This window comes from Borostomias antarcticus, assembly GCF_949987555.1.
Source record: "Borostomias antarcticus genome assembly, chromosome: 5".
In the NCBI taxonomy this organism is placed as follows: Eukaryota; Metazoa; Chordata; class Actinopteri; order Stomiiformes; family Stomiidae; genus Borostomias; species Borostomias antarcticus.
This window is the reverse complement of record NC_140238.1, coordinates 14,936,523-14,956,359: the sequence shown is the minus strand read 5'-3', so window position 1 is coordinate 14,956,359 and position 19,837 is coordinate 14,936,523. Positions and strand designations below refer to the sequence as shown.

Below are 19,837 nucleotides of genomic sequence, written 5' to 3'. Positions count from 1 at the left end.
TCGTTAAAATGAGTCTATTCTGTGAATTTATTTAAATTCATTTGAACAGTCATGCAGACCGAGATCCCTGACCTGTTGTGAGAGTAACTAGGCTACACATAATAAGCTACAGTAGGTCTACAAACAATTATGTCGGCCACAGTTTAATCATGGTACAAAAAAGTGAAATAATGTGATTCAAATGATACAGCCTTAATATGTGTGAAACTATAGGCCAACATCTGGAGGTCATTGGCAGGCGACTGTAGATAATCACTAGGATTGTGGCACCACATTGATGACAATCTTCCCCAGGTTTTTATTGGCTTCCATGTGTCTGTGAGCTTCTGCAATCTGCTCCAGATTGAACATACTGTCAATCACTGGCCTCAGGGAGCAGGGCTGGTCTGAGAAGAACGGCAAGGCCCTCTCGGAGAACACCCTCACCTGTTCTGCTTTGTACTGAAGAAAGAAATACGGAAGACGCAGATATTCATTTCACGGTGTAGGTACACAGTATTATTACACAACCCTATTTGCAAATCAATATAAATATTTATATACTTTCTGCTCCCTCACCTGCAGACTGCGTGACCTAAGAAGGCTGCAAAGAAGCTGGCCTCGTTTGGATAAAAGCTTGCCCAGCAGCTCCCCCTTGACTGCCTTGCCTCCCATGGTGCCGTACAGCACCCATCTGCCGTCCATGGCCAAACAGCCCACGTTCCTCTCCCAGTAGCTCCCACCTATGCAGTCCAGGATGATGTCTGCTCCCCTGCCTGCAAGAAAATAGGTCTTCCTAGTTCCGTGGCCAGTGAAGTTAGTCTGAGATGTTCACACAAGAAAAATAGGTACTGTATGGTGCCATGTCTGAGTAGAATGAAAAATACACTCATTGCTGTACAACCAACCCTTCGTGAAATCAAGGACTTTCTCTGCAAAGTTATCTTCTTTGTAGTTGAAACCAGCTGCTGCCCCGAGTTTCTCCACCATCAGTAATTTCTCAGGACTCCCTGCAGTAGCTATGGGGATGGCACCACCCAAACGGACCAGTTGGACTGCTGCAGTTCCAACTCCACTAGCTCCAGCATGCACCAACACCACATCTCCTTGCTTGACTTGAGCTGTAAAAGACAAGACAGAACACTGTACCTTAGTCAGATCTTCCTGCTCAACACAGCAGGGGTTTATCTAACTTGATATACGTAGCTTTTATACCTATGAGGTGCAGGAGCTGAAACGCAGTGAGCCAAGCCTCTGGGATTGCAGCAGCCTGACAGAGGGTGAGGTGAGAGGGGACAGGTATGAGAAGCTCCACTGGAACAGTAACATACTCTGCGTACCCTCCTCCGGAAAGGAGGGCCATGACAGGGTCGCCTGGCTTCCAGCTCTCCTTTGCCCCTAAGCCCACGGCAGCTATTGTGCCAGCCACTTCCAGGCCCAGGATCTCTGTTTCACCTGGAGGTGCTGGGTAGAGTCCTTTCCTCTGTCAATAACCCCAAAATATTGTCAATGCAGGGAAGGTCTTGGATAAAAATCAACTTCACACACAATATATTTAAATCCACCTCTTTATGCACAATGGGCAATTCAATACAAAGATAGAGACATCATGTACTTCTTTTTTTTTTTTACACACATATTTAAGCAGTTTTTATTGACATTTCATATACCTGCAACAGGTCAGCTCTGTTCAGAGCTGTTGCTTGGACTTTGATGAGAACTTCTCCAGCTCTGGGCTGAGGTCTGGGGACCTTCCTCAAAAGCAGACTTTCTGCGCCCCCCGGTTCATCAACACATACGGCCAGCATCATCTGAAAACAGACAAGGAGCAGTAACTGTTCTGAGGGCGTAAATGCAACATGTACACTAGGCTAACATTAAATCCACTTTCAGCATCGCCATCCTTTGATGAGCCTCCTTTGTTGCCACGCTGGGGTTTCTGGACGTTTTGGAGTCCTATCTCATCCATGTTCCACAGTTTGTGTTGTTCAGCTTCTGAAGCATGTTTTCAAGAACATCAAAGAAATCACCCACTTTTACTTTATTGACTAAATAACTCACTGCCCGGGCAGGGCTGGTGGCCTGTGGGGTGCGGACAGAGAGGCATGGATTCCTCTCTATGAATGCTAGGAACCAGTCTTCCCCACCAACTTTTTTGGCATCACTAAATGGATATTGGATCCCCATTATTGTAGCCAGGTCATAGGCCAGTTTCCGTATATCCCATGATGTAAGCCCAAATAGAGCTCTCTCCATGTGTTGGATGTGGCACATTATATATATTTATATAAGTTGCAATGAAAACAGCTGTTTTCCCAGTTGAATATGGCCTGGCTTCTTCACCAGTTGGTCATAGTGCCGATGAAGGGTTTTCGGTGGTATGCCAAATGTCCTAGACACTGATTTCAGTGATTAGCCATCTTTGATGCATTTAAGTGAATCTTCAAGAGCCTGTTTCGCATAGCTTCCTCTGTTACTTGTTCTCATGTAGAGCCTCATCTATAATGCAAGAAAATATGTCAATCTTTTTGTCATTGAATATAAATACCCTCTACACACACACACACACACACACACACACACAAGCAGTCACACAGTCTTACACACACAAACAGACTTCACACAATATTGCCCCCATACACTAACTCTAAACTACAACCCGACACTACATACTGGTAACTAGACTAGTAATAATAAATGTTTTACCATTGGTTAGCTATTATTTTATTGTGTTAGATGATGGTGTAGCTACATACTTTCTCAGAAATCTAGCAAGGCTGCCATGGGGGAGGGAGTTGTCCCTCAAAAACCCTACTCTTACACTTCTTTCACATATTACAAAATAAATATTTATTATTTTTTGCTCAAACTAATGGATTGCCCTCCATATGACTCTCATATTAACAGGCTTATTTTGTACTGTCAAAATATTGCATCAACTTACTTCAAAACCACTTCTTTTAATTTCCTCCCACCAGGCCACCAAAGAGGCCACTGCCATCCAAGAAAAGAGCTGAAACGAAAAGTGGCTACATCTAGTGGACAGGGGGGCGTCTTACCTCGGCGGGGCTGTCTTACCCATGGGTTCCTACCCTGGTTTACACAAGACTTCACTCTTCAAAGCTAAATTCTTTAAACTTTATGAAACAGGCATAACTACTTACATTGTTTAGAGTCCCATCTACTTGGTGTGCCATTTTGGAAACGCGGAGCAACTGAAAGACTTTTCGAAATATAAGAATATGCAGTGTTCTATTATGAACACGATGAAAGAAATCCCTCCAAAAATATTGCGCAAAGTTTACGCAGTTTGGACTGTACCAAATTGTGCCCTTCTAGCCTCGTGAGACCATCCTGATCCCGCGGGCTCACATTCATAAAGGTCCATCTGCAGACTCGCAGAACAGCCCCCACAATTGGGCAATTAGGTAAAGCTGCAATTATTTATAGAATGCTTTTCAACCACAGACCAGCGCAGAAGCATAAATGCTCACAACGACGTAGGGCTACAGCGTAGGCTCCACATAAATGCAACTCATCACCCTTACACTTGCTCATGACCTGATTGTTCCATGCCATACACTGTATACATCACACCACAACCTGTACACACTGTACATACTCACCACACTCCATTCTATTTTACGTAAATTGCATTTGTGCCACTTTTAACAGTATATCGCGTTTATATTGCAGTTTTTGTTTGCACCGTATTTTGTATTTGCGCTGTTTTTTGTATTGCATTTTGCACTGTCATGTCCTGTCCTGCACCCTGTCCTATGCCATCTATTTCACATAAAATGAACCTGCTGAACATTTTTTGTGATTTGAAAATGTACACTAAATTAAGACTTTGAAGATAGTTTATCACATGGTGACCAAAAATACAAACTGTTGTTGTCAAGAGCCAGGACAATTCCATATCAACATATGATAGGAGGGGACAACACACAAGCAATTACAAGACTAAAGCACTGCCATGGAAACATGACACCTAACAATGGATGTTTAGACTATACAAGCAACGAGTGCATTCAGAATTTCCTCACAACCAAAGCAACAGCTGAGAACTTCAGGTAAATACATATAATTTAACAGCTGCGGTATAAGTGCAATGAAACCTGCTTTTTGTAAATTTGAGTGAAATAGCATGTATGTTATCCAAATATGAAATGTAAAGTACATTTTAAAACAACTGACTGTGAGATAAATATGGAGCCGATAACTGCATTTCTGTGCAATTTCCTAGCTGCACCTGGACATGGAGTCCAACTGTAAGAAAGTCAAATGTGTCTTCTCTGTGGATGTGAGGCTGAGGAATCTTAAAGAGGACATCGACCTTCAGCACAAGCTAAACCACATAGACTTAATGCACAGACACATTCTCAAAGTCCTGCGTGAGGAGAGAGATTCACTGATGATGGCACACAGAAAACTACTGCTTTTGAAAGTCTGTGAACCTCAAGCTACCATCAACAAAGCAATGAAAGAGATATCAGAGACTAGGAAAAGAAGGGTGGATTTACAGGGTATCTACAGCTCTGATCACAGAAGATTATATTCTAGTAAATCTGTGTCCTATGAAGGAAGTCCTCCAATGCTGGACCCGAGGCGTTATCTATCCGGGCAACCAAGATCAGCTAAAAACATGCACTCTTCAAATTACCAAGATACAGAAATGGTTTCTATCATGCACCTGAAACAAATAGCTACAATTGACTGCATATCAAAAAAAGAGATGGTCAATCAGCAACAGTACACTAAAGTTGAAAAGGAGAGAATGAAACATTTACAGAGGGATACGTTACACCAGAAGGTAAAAACCTTTCTGAAAACACTCAACACTGACACACAGTAAACAAATGTAAAAGATACCCACTGTGACAGTAATCTCCCATTAACAGGTGAAGAATGCTTATTATGCACTTTAGACTTGTGTAAAGTTAACACAATGAATCCTTGTGAAGGGTAAATTGTACAAGACTATGTTCCTTTCAAAGGACATTGTCCACTGCCTGTAGATTTGACATATCAAGTACATTGACTTTATGTAGTTATATTTTTATTAACAAAACCATAACGTTATATACAGTTCATATTTCAATGTCTTACTTGCCTTTACTGTACAAACTGTGACATGTTAAATGACATTAAAACTGAAATATTAAATAAGAATTGATTCTCAAACTGTTTTCAACACGTTTGGACTACACAATCATCCCAGTCCCTCGCATGGTTAACAAGGCCTTGTGCACAGGCTTCTCCAGGAACAGGGCACGGTATTTCTCCTGTTGTAGAGAATCAGGCAGCACCATAGCTAAACACACACATAAACACAAATATAGTCATGTCAGTCGGTGCACAATTACAATATCAAATACTAATTAAAACAGCTGAGTTTAAAGTTGTTTCGTAGCTAAATAGTACAATACTGTGTAATGTGTGTTTGGAAAGATGGCCAAAGACATACATCTTACCTTCGGACTCAATTTTCACCTGAGTTGGCAGGCATCCTGTGTGGTCACCATACTCTAAGCTGCAGAGCATAGCGGACTTCTCTCCTGGCAGCTTGAACATCAGTACTAATATAGTACATAGTACATTACTCTCCATCACCTGAACAGACTTGAGGAGCTTCTGTAAGCACACCAGGAAGAAAGCAGTCTACATCACAGGTCTTCAGAGTGCTAAAGTTTGCATTATAAACTAGTAGGCCGGGAGCCAGGTCCACCCCTCAGGATATTTTTTGCAACCTTTTTTTCTCAAGTTGATAACGAGCACTCCCAACTTGGGGCCGTTTGGTCTCAGGGGCCCAAAAAACTTTTTGGGAAATGTTTCTGGAAAAATTATGTAAATGCAAAATATGAAGGTACTGCAACTGCATAATTAGTCATACAAGCATGACATTTTGCGATTTTGCATGTTCAGCTCCCATACCCAGGCCCAACCCCACGGAGTGAGTAAAGTGGTTATGTATCATAAAAATAAAAAAAACAGACTAGTCACTATACATAGAGGACTGGTAGACTAGTCACTATACATAGAGGACTGGTAGACTAGTCACTATACATAGAGGACTGATAGTCTAGTTACTATACATAGAGGACTGGTAGACTAGTCACTAGTACATAGAGGACTGGTAGACTAGTCACTAGTACATAGAGGACTGGTAGACTAGTCACTAGTACATAGAGGACTGGTAGACTAGTCACTATACATAGAGGACTGGTAGACTAGTCACTATACATAGAGGACTGGTAGATTAGTCATTATACATAGAGGACTGGTTGACTAGTCACTATACATAGAGGACTGATAGTCTAGTTACTATGCATAGAGGACTGGTAGACTAGTCACTAGTACATTGAGGACTGGTAGACTAGTCACTAGTACATAGAGGACTGGTAGACTAGTCACTATACATAGAGGACTGGTAGACTAGTCACTATACATAGAGGACTAGTAGACTAGTCACTATACGTACATAGAGGACTGGTAGACTAGTCACTATATGTACATAGAGGACTAGTAGACTAGTCAGTATACGTACATAGAGGACTGGTAGACTAGTCACTACAAAGAGGACTGATACTCTACCAGCAAGCCCCAGAATCCTACTTTGCTAGTTTCCCCTATGTTTCAAGATACTCCATACAAAATATCATACTTGTATGACTATTTATGCAGTTGCAGTATCTTAATATTTTAATTTACATAATTTCACCAGAAACATTACCAAAATGGCCCCTGAGACCAAACTGCCCTGAGTTGGGAGTGTATGGGCTAACAAGGTATGGGCTAACAGGAAATAATAGTGAAAAAAAAGGTAGCAAAAAACATCCTGAGGGGTGGACCTGGCCTATAAAAGGATAGTCTTACTTACAATTTATAGCTTACAGTGTAACAAACAGAAGCTCTGTTTATGATGAAATGGATGAATGATATAGGCCTGGCTATTACTTTTTCATAAAAGATCTTCTACCTTGATGAGGCGCAACTGCTGCTTGCGACCAGCGTAGGCATTGAGGTGCCGGCTGAGGGTGTCCAGGAAAGCTCTCATATCCTTCTGCATGTTGCTCTGCTTCACCAGTGTCTCTAGGGGAATGGAAGGGGGGATGTTGTGGCGATTGATTCGCAAAGTTACAGTGAGGTCCACTTCGAGGTTGTATGTCTCAAGGTACACTCCCTCGTACGTAGTGGCCAGTGAGATGCATACTCCTTTCCCATTACGAGTCTGTATGACATCGTATCCACCTGTATGGACAAAGAAGGGAAAACTGGGGGTGTAATTGGGATACTGAGTAAAAAACACAACACACAAAATATAAACCAATGACAGTGACCTAGTTGAAGATGCATTGGTTAACAGTCTGTACCAATAAGGTGATGAGCTCGAAGCAGGTCCTTAAGTTGAGAATGTCGAGCCATCAGCAGCAGAAGGTGCGAGTTCTCTGAGTCGTCCTCATTCTCCTTCCCCTCACATGCAGAACCGTCACTCACTCCATCTCTCTCTTTCTGGATTGGAAACAGCAAAATAAATCAACACGCTCATACAACATTGTCATGAAGTCAGTAGCCAAGTGCACTTGGAGGGGGTAAGGGGGGGTTGAAGATAACCTCACCGTGTCCGCTTTTATCTTTGCTTTCAGCTGGTCTCTTTGAACAAGGAGTGTCTGTAATGTTGCTTTCAACAATTCAGTGTCTATAATGTTGCCTTCTGCCTCTTGGCTTAGCTGCTCAGGATCCTTACGTTGCCTCCTTCCGAGGCTATTCGCCTGCATCTCCAACTTATCCAAATGACTCAAAACACCTATGGATGCAAAATGTATGAGTAATAGTATACCATGTACTGTACTAAAAAGTTCAGAACTGGACCATTGCTGTGCGAGACGAACATAGTTTGGCTGCTGGCTAGCCAGCTAGCTCGCTTAGCTAATGTTAGCAAGCAAACAGAAAGCACTCACTCCGTCTAGACTCCTCCATTTTTTTCTTCTCAACAATCTGCAACAGCGTGTCGGCTAACGGAATTACCCTTACTGTAAATCAATAACACAAACGCGACAAAATGTTCAATAATAGGATCTGACAGTTGTTTAGGTAAAATTACTTAGCTGTGCTATTTTCAATTTGGCGGTTCACAAACACCGGAAGCAAAATTAAAATAAACCCCCGTGACAAGCCTCATGACGTAGCAGCCTATCTTCAGAAGGGAAGTACATGTGGAATTATAGCTCCACGTGTGGAACATGTACGTAGTGTCCACTAAAAAGCAGGTAAAATGATGGTTTAATATAAAAAGGGCAGTTAAGTGCAGCTCTCAGTCTCAGACCTTCAGCTCTAACTCCACGTGACGCTTTTGAATGTTACCTAGCACCGATAAGTTGATACTTCGTGCTCTAGTCTGCAGATTCTTGAATAGTTCCCTGTGTGCTGTAAGGAACTTGTTTGATAGCCCCTAAAGCAGTTATAATAATTCTGTCCTGAGACATACAACAACATGCACTGCCTGTCATTAATTTATTTTAAAGCACATACACAACAACAAAATAATACGGGGGGGGGGGGCAATTACATATGTGTGTATCCATCCAGCCTGACGCTATTCATCTTAAAACCAGGGCTCACGTGAAAATTCAACAGAATGGTTTTACACTGTAGGGATACATATTCCATTCCCATTTTCTGTGCGTGCTTCAGTAGCTTGAAAGCAGCGGGATCAATTGAATTCCAAACAACAACAATAATAATCATCATCATCTTCCGTGACAAAACCTGCCGAGTTGAGGCACCACTTTCAGGCTCTTGAGGAGTTCCTCCACCTCTTTTCCCCGCCTCCTCAGGGGGACCTGTTCTGACAAACGAGCTAATGATGGTTAACTTATACTAAGTAAAGTGTTGTCATAATCAGCAAGCAATGGAATTGTAATATAGGCTACAAGCTATAGCCAGGTTACAGTAGTCTGAAAGACTAACTTTCTGCAACTGTGATGATTTAGAAAACAGGCTGAAAAATATTCATTGTAATGGTCAAACGTTGCCCAGTCACCTGAAGAACTCACCTAGCCAGATATCCGGTGGCTGGTGCTACCCTTTTTTAGTTCGTAAGGAAACATTTCCGTTATGGTCTTTCTGAACTGCAACGCTTCCCTTGTTGTTGTGTTAACATATTATTTGCATATTTAAATGTTTAATTATTTGTATTCACGTCGAATATTCGTATTGTATGATTTGTAGTATTGTGTCGCGATGTTGTTTTGGATGTATCACCGTTACTAGCATTGTTTCGCACACGTTTGACTTTACATGCTGCCTCTCTAGGCTAAACTCATACTGCGGATTTTAATCTCACCCACTATGCAGAGTAGGCTAAAGTTCATGCGGAGGCAGTCCCTTCAAATTGCTAGGCTAACCCCAATTCCCACTCACTCTACCTTTGTCAAAACGGGTATGGTTTTGCCTGCATGAAAGTATTGGTAATGCTCTACCTCACCTGACTGAAACTGGATGCGATCTGCAAGGTCCTCCGGCATGGACTGCAATGAGGTAGGCTATACAACTTCATTAAAATCTTGAGGTTCAAATATCAAGAAAAAGAAGGGTCTTTAAGTTAAAACAGTGAAAGGCTTTCAGTGTCATACATGTTGCATGATGTGATGAAACCTTACTTGGGTTTCAAACTGTAGGCTAAGCTATGAGATAGTGTGCCTTGCTCTTGTCTCATGTAGATTGCAGCCAAGGTTCCTCACTCTGTTTAATCAACATGTTTTCCCACATCTGTCCCCTGTTTTGTCTAAGGCTGGATCTCCTAACTAATGGGTGTGGACAAAGACCACTTACACCGCTTTATTGGGACCTACTCCCACACTGTGCAGCCATTACTTGGGCACCAACACAATGGAAACTTATCCACAGAAGCACTTCACAACAGTTGATTATGTAATATTTACCATTTTGCTGGCAGCCTCTATGGCGATTGGTGTGTACTTTGCTCTCTCTGGGGGGCGTCAGCGCACCACACAAGAGTTTCTGCTGGCAGACAGGAGCATGAGCTGCCTTCCTATATCACTGTCGTTGATTGCCTCGTTCCAGTCTGCCGTGGCAATCATAGGTGTGCCAGGAGAAATCTATTTCCATGGCACACAGTACTGGTTCATCGGCTGTGCCTACATCCTGGGCCTTCTCATTCCAGCACACGTCTTCATTCCAGTCTTCTACAGGCTGCACCTCTCCAGTGTTTACCAGGTGTGTAAGTTCCAGCATCCAAAGCTATGAAGCTGGATAGACAGAAAGAAGATAGCTGGGAAGGTGTTAGAGGTTTTAGCTGTTTCATCAACCTGTTAACCAAACTTATGTAGTCTTTAGTAAGGACTATTATAACACCAGATCCTTTTTTGTTAATAGTATCTTGAAATGCGCTTCTCCAAATCAGTGCGTGTCTGTGGAACTGTCACCTTCATATTTCAGATGGTAAGTTCCAAAATGTTACCTCACACAGTACAAGTAACTGGTGAGATGAGTGAGGGATTGATACATTTTTAGTGATCATCTTTTTGCCACTGATTGTATACACAGGTCATCTACATGGGTGTTTGTGTGTATACTCCCGCCTTTGCACTTCAAACCGGTAAGTATCAGAATGTGCTTAATGGAAATCTGGTCATCCCTCACATTTTATGGGCTCTATGTTTAATGCCCAGTGCCTTTCATTTGACTAATGTGTTCATGCTTTCTTTTAGTTACTGGAATTCAATTATGGGTAACAATTTTGGCCACTGGACTGGTATGCACACTATATACTACATTGGTAAGATGTTTATATTTAATTTCATCACCATTGAGATACTTTTTTTTAGTAAACAACCAGCTTTTATGGTCCTGTGAAATCATGTCTGTTTTTGCTGCTTCCTGACAGGGTGGACTTAAGGCTGTCATCTGGACAGACGTTTTCCAGACAGTGGTGATGTTTGCAGGACAACTGGCAGTCATAGTGGTGGGGATACAGAAGGCCGGGGGGGCGTCTGAGGTCTGGAGAAAAGTCTGGGAGGGGAATCGCATCTCTGCCTTGGAGTAAGTTGACAGGCTATTCATATGTCCCGGCAATGATTGGTTACATAGTTTGGTCTAAGTTGTACACTGCTTGGTCTAAATTTCCTAAATTACAGTATGTCTTATCAACTTTCTAGTTTGAGCAAAAGTCTTATTTTTCTTTTCTGTCCTATTGTATGTTCTTTACTTCAGCCTGAACCCTGACCCCACAGAGAGACACACGTTCTGGACCCTGGGGGTGGGTGGGGTGTTCCTGATGCTGTCTCTGTATGGAGTGAACCAGGCCCAGGTCCAGAGGTACCTCAGCTCCCGCACAGAGAAGGACGCGGCCATGTAAGTCTTGCATATCTGTTCATTTTATAGCAGACCAGTCTCGACATAGACATCGCACAACAGAATAGGAAATATATACTGTATCAGTGTCTGAAACATATCTGAAATGTTACATATGATGTGTTTTCTGAGTTATACTTAGTCAAAATTAGAGGTCGACTGATTAATCGGTTTGCTGATTAATCGGTTTGCTGATTAATCGGCGCCGATAGGACGTTTTTAAAACTCGTTATCGGCTGAACTGGACTCTTGATAGAGGCCGATGGCTGCGCAGCCTCGGCCCATTGTAAATAGACCGTATTCAAATGATGCAGACCTAAACCATCAAATCACACTTTAGGATATTCCCTTACATTATATCTTCTTTTTTTTTTCTTCTTTTTTTTAAGCTATAAGCTATATTTAATTAATTGACAAGGATCTAGACCACAGCCACCCAGCAACTGATGAAAAGGAGTAGACTACTTTATTTGAACTTGATTGGAGACAAAAATAAAGGGCGAATTTTAACAAAATGTCCTGGACATAGCCTACTCTTGGGTGTGAGGAAGACATTCTTAGAGATTCTTCTCAGTGAAACACAATCAGTCATAGAGGAAATGAATAGTGAAGGAAATGTGTTATGCATTGTTGGACATGCAGACCTAACAGGTGACAGAGCAGGGGCCTCATTTATCAAAGAGCGTGTAAATTCAGGTGTAAAAGAGGGCGTACGACGAAAACGAGGAAAATGCGAAAAGTAGCGTACGACGAGAATATTTACACGCTTTTCGGATCTCTCAAAAATGTCGTACACGCTGCTGCGCCATTTCCTGCACGAAAAATCCGACGCTGGCGGAGAAGAGAGCGTACGCGCCCCGTGTTCCGCCCTCTCCACGCCCAAATTCAACCATATATGGTCAAAACTATGACAGCGCACAACGTGGATACCCCGGAAGGAACCGACATAATATAGCGTGGAGCATAGTAAAGACAAATACGTTTATGGAAAAACACGGAAAGAAGAGAAACTTTTCGGAGACGGAGGTGCATGTGCTTGTTGGTGAGGTCCACGCGAGGAAAGAAAATCATCTTCGGAAGGTAAGCTATTTGTACGAGCCTACATTTGTCTGATTGCTCCTACAGTTTAGGTAGCCTACTGTACGTTTCGTGCATCCTGTATTTGGCGTAGGCTACACGGACATGCTGTATTATGTGGCTGTGAGGAAAGCAAATATTCCACACATTCTGTGGTAGGCTATGATTGATTTAGGACCAAAAACAGGGAACGATAACACAGATGACCACTTCATAATGTTGGACCACATTAAACATTTTCCCCTCTGGGAAATTAAGACTCTCATCTAAATCACCCAGTAAATCACACTTAAGCATTTATTTGGCTGCCAACAGAAAAACATATCAATTGAATATGGCTACACAATGAAATGTTTAATGCATAATCAAGTTAACAGACAAACTCAAAGAAAATGACTGAAATTGTTTCTCCAGACTCTGACGTGGGGTGGGACCCAGAGGAGGGGGAGTCTGCAGTGGTCCTTGACCTGACGGTCGTGCCCCCGCCGGTTGCAGCCTCTACATCCAGCGCCACGACCTCCAGTGCCTCCACCTCCAGCGCACCGGCCTCCACCTCAAGTGCCATCTCCAGCGCCTCCGTCTCCGTCTCCACCGCCCACGCCTCCACCTCCGGCTGCCAGCGTCCCTGCCTCAAGGGTCCCTGAGGGCTGGGCTTCCTCTCAGACGCTGTGCTGGAGGCTCATGACCCAGAGGGAAATGGCAGAAGGGATTGGGGCAGTTGTGGGGCAGTTGTGCAGCAGTTGGTGGAGGTCACCACACTACACCACCAGAGCCAACAGGACATCCTCACTGCACTTCATTCCCTCACACATGCTGTCACGGACCTCACACTGTCACTCACTACCACACTCACGGACCTCACACAGTCACTCACTACCACACTCAAGGACCTCACACAGTCACTCACTACCACACTCACGGACCTCACACATGCACTCACAAACGCACTCACACACCTCACACAGTCACCCACCAACAGACAATAAAATGGTAACAAAGTGAACCTTACTTTGTCTTCATAGCTGGCGCATGACCTCAGTGCGGGCCCTTTGGCCCCGCTGGTAACCCTCATGACGGGGAGGGGGCTGAGGGCTTGGGTCCTCATTTTGTGGTGGGGTCTTGACTGGTTCTCATTCTTATCAGCTTTGAATTTATATCTTGGCAAACATAACACAGGATGATGTACAAGGAGGGGACAGATACCTAGTGAAAATACTATTGGTTGCTAGTAAAAAGACAATAATGAGCGCTTGGTATAAGGTGGAACCCCCAACCAAGGAGCAGTGGCTGGGTGTTGTGGAAGAGATTTATGTTAGGGAGAAGTTCATGCATGCATTGAGGATGCAGGAAGGAAAGTTTGAAGGGAGATGGGAAAAATGGATGGATTATAGAAGGAAGTGTGATGATACCACTAATATTGAAATTGTAATATTTGATTACGAGAAAAAAGCTCCATGGATGGAAGTACCCATAAGCTGTTATTGTAAGTTTTTATGTTTTATTGTATTGTCGTTGTATGGATGGAAAATGCTAATAAAGAGTAAAGTAAAGAAGAAAAAGCATATATCTTGGCTATGCACACACCAACAAGCCAGCCGTCACGCGCAGCGCCTGCCTCCAGTCTAGCCCCTACCCTGCTGTGCGCCAGGATGAATGAGTCATGCGTGGAGCCAGGCCACCGTGCCACTACACTTGTGATGAGCATGTCGGCGTCACATATGATTTGGGTATTTATAGTGTGCACATTTTTGCGATTCACATAGACGTATTCATTCAATGATGGTGCCCTTATGTGGGTGCAGTCGCCATCGCCGTCACCTCTTTGGTGTTCTATCTCGGCCAGTAGGCCGAGTAGCGCCAGATTCATTTAGGCTCGCATTACGCACAGGAGGACTGTCATTTATATGCTTACCAAACAGCAAACAGGTCCACATGATCACATATTAATGACAATCTAATTGGTCAATTATTGCCGTTTGATGGAGTGCCTGCATTAGGTGTGCGCATAGGTTAAGTTTGGGGAACAAATCCATATCGGACCATTAATGAGCCGGTTAGAGGACACAATCTTGCATTGCGATATATGTTTGTGCTGAATTGGGCTATTAGCCTACATGATTGTGCGTTCATAAACTTTCTATTCATCAAACATTGTAATTCACCGACGCACCACCTGCGTCGCCAGTTCCCCCTGTGTTCAAAAAGGGTGTAGAAAACCGTGTAAATCGGTACGACAACTTGAGAGGTGTCCTACAAAAGCGCGTAGAAAGGCGACTAAATTTTCGCCCTTTCGGCTTGATAGATCGCAATGTGGGGGGGGGGAAATGGCGTACGCCTGAAATCGCGAAAAAGACCGTGTAAAATATGGCGTACCTCAATGATAAATGAGGCCCCAGGTGTGTGCAGGTAATAGAGGCTTAAACACCTGAAACATTATAGGTAGGCCTGATCCCTCTGAGTTTTCATTATTCTTCTCTGTGTAGCCTACTTTGAGTTTGATTATTCAGATTTATTTATTTAGGTATTTAATTTATTTGACAGTGGCAATTATTTTTATGTTTTTCGCTATCGGCCGATTAATTGGCTATCATCTTTTTGCTGCTCCAAAGTATCGTTATTATATCGCCCTTTAAAAATCGCTCGACCTTTAGTCGAAATGTGTGTTTTTTTTATTGAACATTGTACATTGAGGTACATTTGTGTTTTTGCAGGTCTTGCTACATGGCGTTTCCCTCTCTGCAGGTATCTCTGGCACTGAGCTGTATGATTGGCCTGGTCATGTTTGCACAGTATGATGGGGAGGACTACTCAGACAGGATAGGCACCACTTCAAGGGATGCGGTCAGTAGGAGTGCGTTTTCGCAAGTAGATCGTTACAGTGTTGATGACGCATATCTCAACAAATCAGCCACGTGCATGGTGCATGGTAGAAGATTTACTAATACATTGTAATCCCAATCTTCTTCACCAGTGTGGAGTATTTATTTTACTTTCACTTTGAATGACACTAATCACTGGCCCGCGTCATAAAGGCTGCAATGCATGAGTGCAATGAGTCTGTTCTCCACAGATGGTGTTGTATTTTGTGATAGACATGCTTCAGGGCCTGCCTGGGCTGCCTGGACTCTTCGTAGCCTGCTTATTCAGTGCAGCACTAAGGTACTGAAGATTCCTTATGTTGTTGTTGATAGTAGTAATACTGTTATTGTAAGATGTATTCTCTCTGCACAATGGTATCTGAGGGTTGTTGATGATGTTCTTCTTCTTCCACAGCACTGTCTCTTCTGCCTTCAACTCCCTGGCCACAGTGACGATGGAAGACCTTATCAAACCCCACTTCCCGTCTTTGACTGAAGCCAGGGCCACCAGACTTGCCAAGCTCCTCGGTCAGTTTTCCTATTACAGTAACTGTCTGAAAGATGTGAAGTAACAAGATATAATAAAACACCAATAAAATATAATATGCGGGGCAGCTGTGGCTCAAGAGGTAGAGTGGGTCGTCCAACGAATGCAGGGTTGGCGGTTTGATTCCCGGCTCCTCTTGTCCACGTGTCGAAGTGTCCTTGAGCAAGACGCTGAGCCCCCAAATTGCTCCCAGTGAGCAGGCTGGCACCTTGCATGGAAGCTGGCCAGCAGTGGTGTGTGAATATGTGAATGAGACGCCATTGTAAAGTGCTTTGGATAAAAGCGATATGTAAGTGCAATCCATTTCTTTCACTCAGCCTTCACATATGGACTGCTTTGTCTGGCCATGGCCTTCTTAACCCAACTGATGGGTGATTCGGTTCTACAGGTGAGCACATGGTTGGACAGAACTGAATTTCTCACCAAAATGTAGGCATGCATGCTCTAGCAATGTCATTGACCAGTATATTTGTTTGAACCCCAAGATAGCCTTGAAAATCTTTGGAATGGTAGGTGGTCCTCTGCTCGGCCTCTTCTGTCTTGGCATGTTCTTCCCTTGGGCCAATTCCACTGTAAGTGTTATCCTTTGTGTGTGTGAGTGTGTTGTGTGTGATTAATTGAATCAACTAGAGACAGTACAGTTATTCTTTATTATTTTTTACAAGACTGCTTTCCTTCCTCCAGGGCGCCATTACAGGGTTGGGTGCAGGACTGTTCATGGCCTTCTGGGTGGGCATCGGGAGCATAGTGACCTTTCCCACACACCCATTTCGGCTCAACTGCACAGTCACACATTTGTCAGGGAACAATACCACCGCTATTGAGACTGCTCTGATCAATGCTACATGTACGTCTGGTGTGTCTAGGTAAGACGCAAAGAACAACATCTGCAGCCGACAATAATAATTCACCTTGATTGAAGTTATACATTTGGCCGTTCTGTGTTTTGATTGGTATGGTCTCTTTCTCAGCCGACCCGTGGGACTTCACAGATTGTATACCATCTCCTACATGTGGTACAGTGCATTCAGCTGCTTCACTGTGGTGTTCACAGGGCTGGCCATTAGCTTTCTCACAGGTAAGGACGTCTGGGCCTGCACTTTGCTTTAGAATAGACACATTGAAAACGTCCGCAAGAGAAAAAAAATCAAAATCATTTGTTGTATTTTATGTCCTCTCCAGGTCGTATGAAGGAGGAGGAGGTGACACCAGGTACCATCTATCCTCTGCTGGGAAACCTGTTGCACCTCAAACAGAAGATGTGCTGTGTTCGTCCACTGGGGCATAAGGTAGGCTATGTTCAACAGAAGGCCGCCACTCATGATGAGGCCTAAAGATGCTAGTTTCCTTATATTATGGCTACGTCCTGTTGTTTTAGTTATACATATGTACTGTGGGCTATGTCAAGGGCATTTTAATCCACAAAAGAAAATGCACAAAAACGTCTATCAATAGGACAACAAGATTTTGTTTTGATTGTGCAGCTGCTGACCCTGCAATGGTAACCTTCTCAACAGATGGAAAGCAACGTACAGGCGATGCAGACGGAAGAGGGTTCATTTGAGGAGGAGAGGGAGAGTTTCCTCCCCTCCTGTCACACACCCTGCACAGAGCATGAAACAGCTGTGTGATAAAGACACTCCTCCACAACCTTGTGTTCCGTCTCACGCCTTGGTGCAGAAGGGGTATATTCTCACCACAAGAAGCTGAGGAATGTGATGGGCTTGCATTGAGATAATGCAATGTTTTTGTATTCATGTTTAAAAGCTTCTGGCCTTGCTTTGTTAGCAAAGTTGCTGTAAATGCTAGTTGCACTGGTACATGGCACTGGTACCACTTCACAAGACCAAAGAGAAACAAGGTAATGGGTTCTGAAAAGACAGTAGTATGGAGGAGGCTGTATAATTTAGCAGCTTTGGTCCAGTGGCGATGAGATATTGTGTCAACATCAAAACTGATGGTTTTTTTATACATTTATAATTTGCCACTCATGAGACGTGAAAACGAAAAGCCAAATAGGCAAGACAATCTCCAATTCCTCTCAGGAAAGAAAAAGCACTATTAAATTATGCCAGTCTGATATTGCTGGGCTAATGCTAGGGCTTGTCAGTTGTTTTATGGTTTACTTTGTGTGAAAAACAAAATGGCAGGATATGGTGTTTAATCTTGAATGTCGGTTAAATTGCAACTTTCTCCAACAAGTTGCTTTAGACTTTTAGCAGTTTTACAGTTTATCAAGAGTGAAACTCGTTCAGTTCTTTTATAGAAATAAGTCATGCTTTTCATGTGATGCCAGAAAGCTCTTGGTTATGTCTACCTTTCTTTCAGTAATTGACTATGGTGAAATTTCACATGCATGCTGTTTCTACCACCCTGACGCAGCTGGACTGTTTATCAGTCAGCATTTTGTTTTATTACTAATTTCAGAACGCATTACTGCAGTCTTTATCAGGCAGAAGGTCCTTGGCCACTAGGAGAACACAACATTTACTCCTTTATGTTTATAAAGCAATCCTACAAAGACAGCCCTGTTGACATGGCGCTATAGTCCTCACCTAACTAGATCTCAGGACTGGTTACTTTAGGTCACTCGTGTCAGGACAGAGCTGGGAAAAACTGATTTTAGTTACTGTGCCCCTAGTGCTTTTAATCAGCTTCAGGAAGCCATCAGTTTGGACTTATTGGCAGTTTTAAAAGCATGTTAAAGGAAATCCGAGGTTGGAGAGTTTGCATGTTTAAAATAATGTTATGTTTTAGCAGTTCATGAGTTGTATCTATTGTATATGTTGGGTTTAATGTGTAATGATGGTTTTATTTGCTAAATGTGTGGTGTTTTTGTATATTGTATTTTATCTTAATGTATGATGTCTTTATTGCTTTGTAATCCAAGGTACCATTGAAAATGGCACCCTGGCCTCAATGGGTTCCCCTGGTGAAATAAAGGTTACATTAAAAAAATGACAAAAATGGTTTGGTGAAATTGGATTCAACAGGATTCCCCTAGTCTAGTGCACTTCCATCTGAATATCTAGTAATGCTGCAGCCTCTGGGTTTAACCTGTGGTGTGTCTAAACCTTCAGAAATGGGTGTTAATCACTTTGTAATATACAGTATGAGCATAATTTGATGACCGGCTTCGAGACATTCAAGATCACCGTTTACAAGATGTAGGCTACAAGATCAATGGACCTCATTCTTGAACATTTTCTTAAGTGTCTTCTTACAAACTTCGTAAGACCAACCCTAAGAAAGATCCACGCCACATTCATGAACACGTGTAAATGTGTTCTTAAACCGCCAAAGTGTGCTCAGCTGTGCTCCCCCAAATGAGGAATGCCACTGCTTCTTAAGTTGAATGCGCGTTGACGTACACCTGAATTTGCATACATAAACGCCCCGCCAGCTCCTTACTACAGGGTCATGTGCATACAGAATCCCCAGACATCACGGAAAAAGTTGATGTTCAAGTTCACGTGCAAATTTAATGTTTTATTCGTCACATGCAACATACCAGTAAAATGAGCAGTGAGATGTTTCTCCGCTGGCTCTTACTACGTGCACACTAAGCTTAAGCAAGGTGAAAAAAAACAATACATAACAATAGAAAACAAGACGGTATATGGACTTTATATACCGTATATACTTAATACAAAATGCAAAATATATAGCCTACATGAAAGGGATAGAATGTGCTGAGAGCAGATTAAATTTTAGTTGTAGTAAATGGATGAGTAGTCTACTTGTGGATCTTGACAGGCCCTATCTATATTATGTAGGCCCATATGATATATTTTTGTTATGGATATTCACATGTTTATTTACAGAATGTAGATGTGTCCATTCTGATGACTGGAATATAAGGTGCTGTTGTGCTGAGTCTGAGTATAGCGACTGAGTTAAGTGCTTATTTATTTATTCACTGCCATTTGCAGTGTTTGTGTAGTGCTTTTATTTATTTTAGGACACCATGATGCCTCGTAAAATCATGACTATAAAT

The 19,837-nt window shown here is 42.8% G+C and overlaps 3 protein-coding genes across 5 annotated transcripts; 1 reads left to right on the top strand and 2 right to left on the bottom strand.

Moving 5' to 3' along the window:
- Positions 1–229: 229 nt before the first annotated feature.
- On the bottom strand, positions 230–1,790 carry tp53i3 (tumor protein p53 inducible protein 3; the record flags this gene model as incomplete). The annotated part of the gene is made up of 5 exons (XM_084438322.1): positions 230–441; positions 559–755; positions 888–1,100; positions 1,195–1,462; positions 1,650–1,790. 5 exons carry the CDS (start codon positions 1,788–1,790, stop codon positions 256–258), a joined length of 1,005 nt encoding a protein of 334 aa, XP_084294448.1. The 3' UTR covers positions 230–255.
- A 3,396-nt stretch (positions 1,791–5,186) lies between these two features.
- Positions 5,187–8,983, bottom strand: cenpo (centromere protein O; the record flags this gene model as incomplete). The annotated part of the gene is made up of 7 exons (XM_084438944.1): positions 8,752–8,983; positions 7,944–8,011; positions 7,602–7,789; positions 7,356–7,494; positions 6,962–7,233; positions 5,457–5,616; positions 5,187–5,296 (listed from the first exon to the last, which is right to left on the bottom strand). The coding sequence occupies exons 2-7, from the start codon at positions 7,960–7,962 to the stop codon at positions 5,187–5,189; spliced, it is 888 nt and encodes a 295-aa protein (XP_084295070.1). The 5' UTR covers positions 7,963–8,011; positions 8,752–8,983.
- A 115-nt stretch (positions 8,984–9,098) lies between these two features.
- Positions 9,099–18,772, top strand: slc5a6b (solute carrier family 5 member 6). 3 transcript variants are annotated; one of them, XM_084438003.1, is made up of 17 exons: positions 9,099–9,522; positions 9,775–9,795; positions 10,169–10,221; positions 10,381–10,446; positions 10,552–10,603; positions 10,716–10,783; positions 10,892–11,046; positions 11,218–11,358; positions 15,147–15,276; positions 15,506–15,594; positions 15,709–15,821; positions 16,158–16,228; positions 16,326–16,412; positions 16,525–16,706; positions 16,812–16,918; positions 17,023–17,129; positions 17,358–18,772. In XM_084438003.1, the coding sequence occupies exons 2-17, from the start codon at positions 9,792–9,794 to the stop codon at positions 17,469–17,471; spliced, it is 1,539 nt and encodes a 512-aa protein (XP_084294129.1). In that variant the 5' UTR covers positions 9,099–9,522; positions 9,775–9,791; the 3' UTR covers positions 17,472–18,772. The 3 variants fall into 3 exon arrangements, with proteins under 3 accessions (XP_084294129.1, XP_084294130.1, XP_084294128.1); XM_084438004.1 differs by having other exon boundaries at positions 10,069–10,221; XM_084438002.1 differs by having other exon boundaries at positions 9,775–10,221.
- The last annotated feature ends 1,065 nt before the right edge of the window (positions 18,773–19,837 follow it).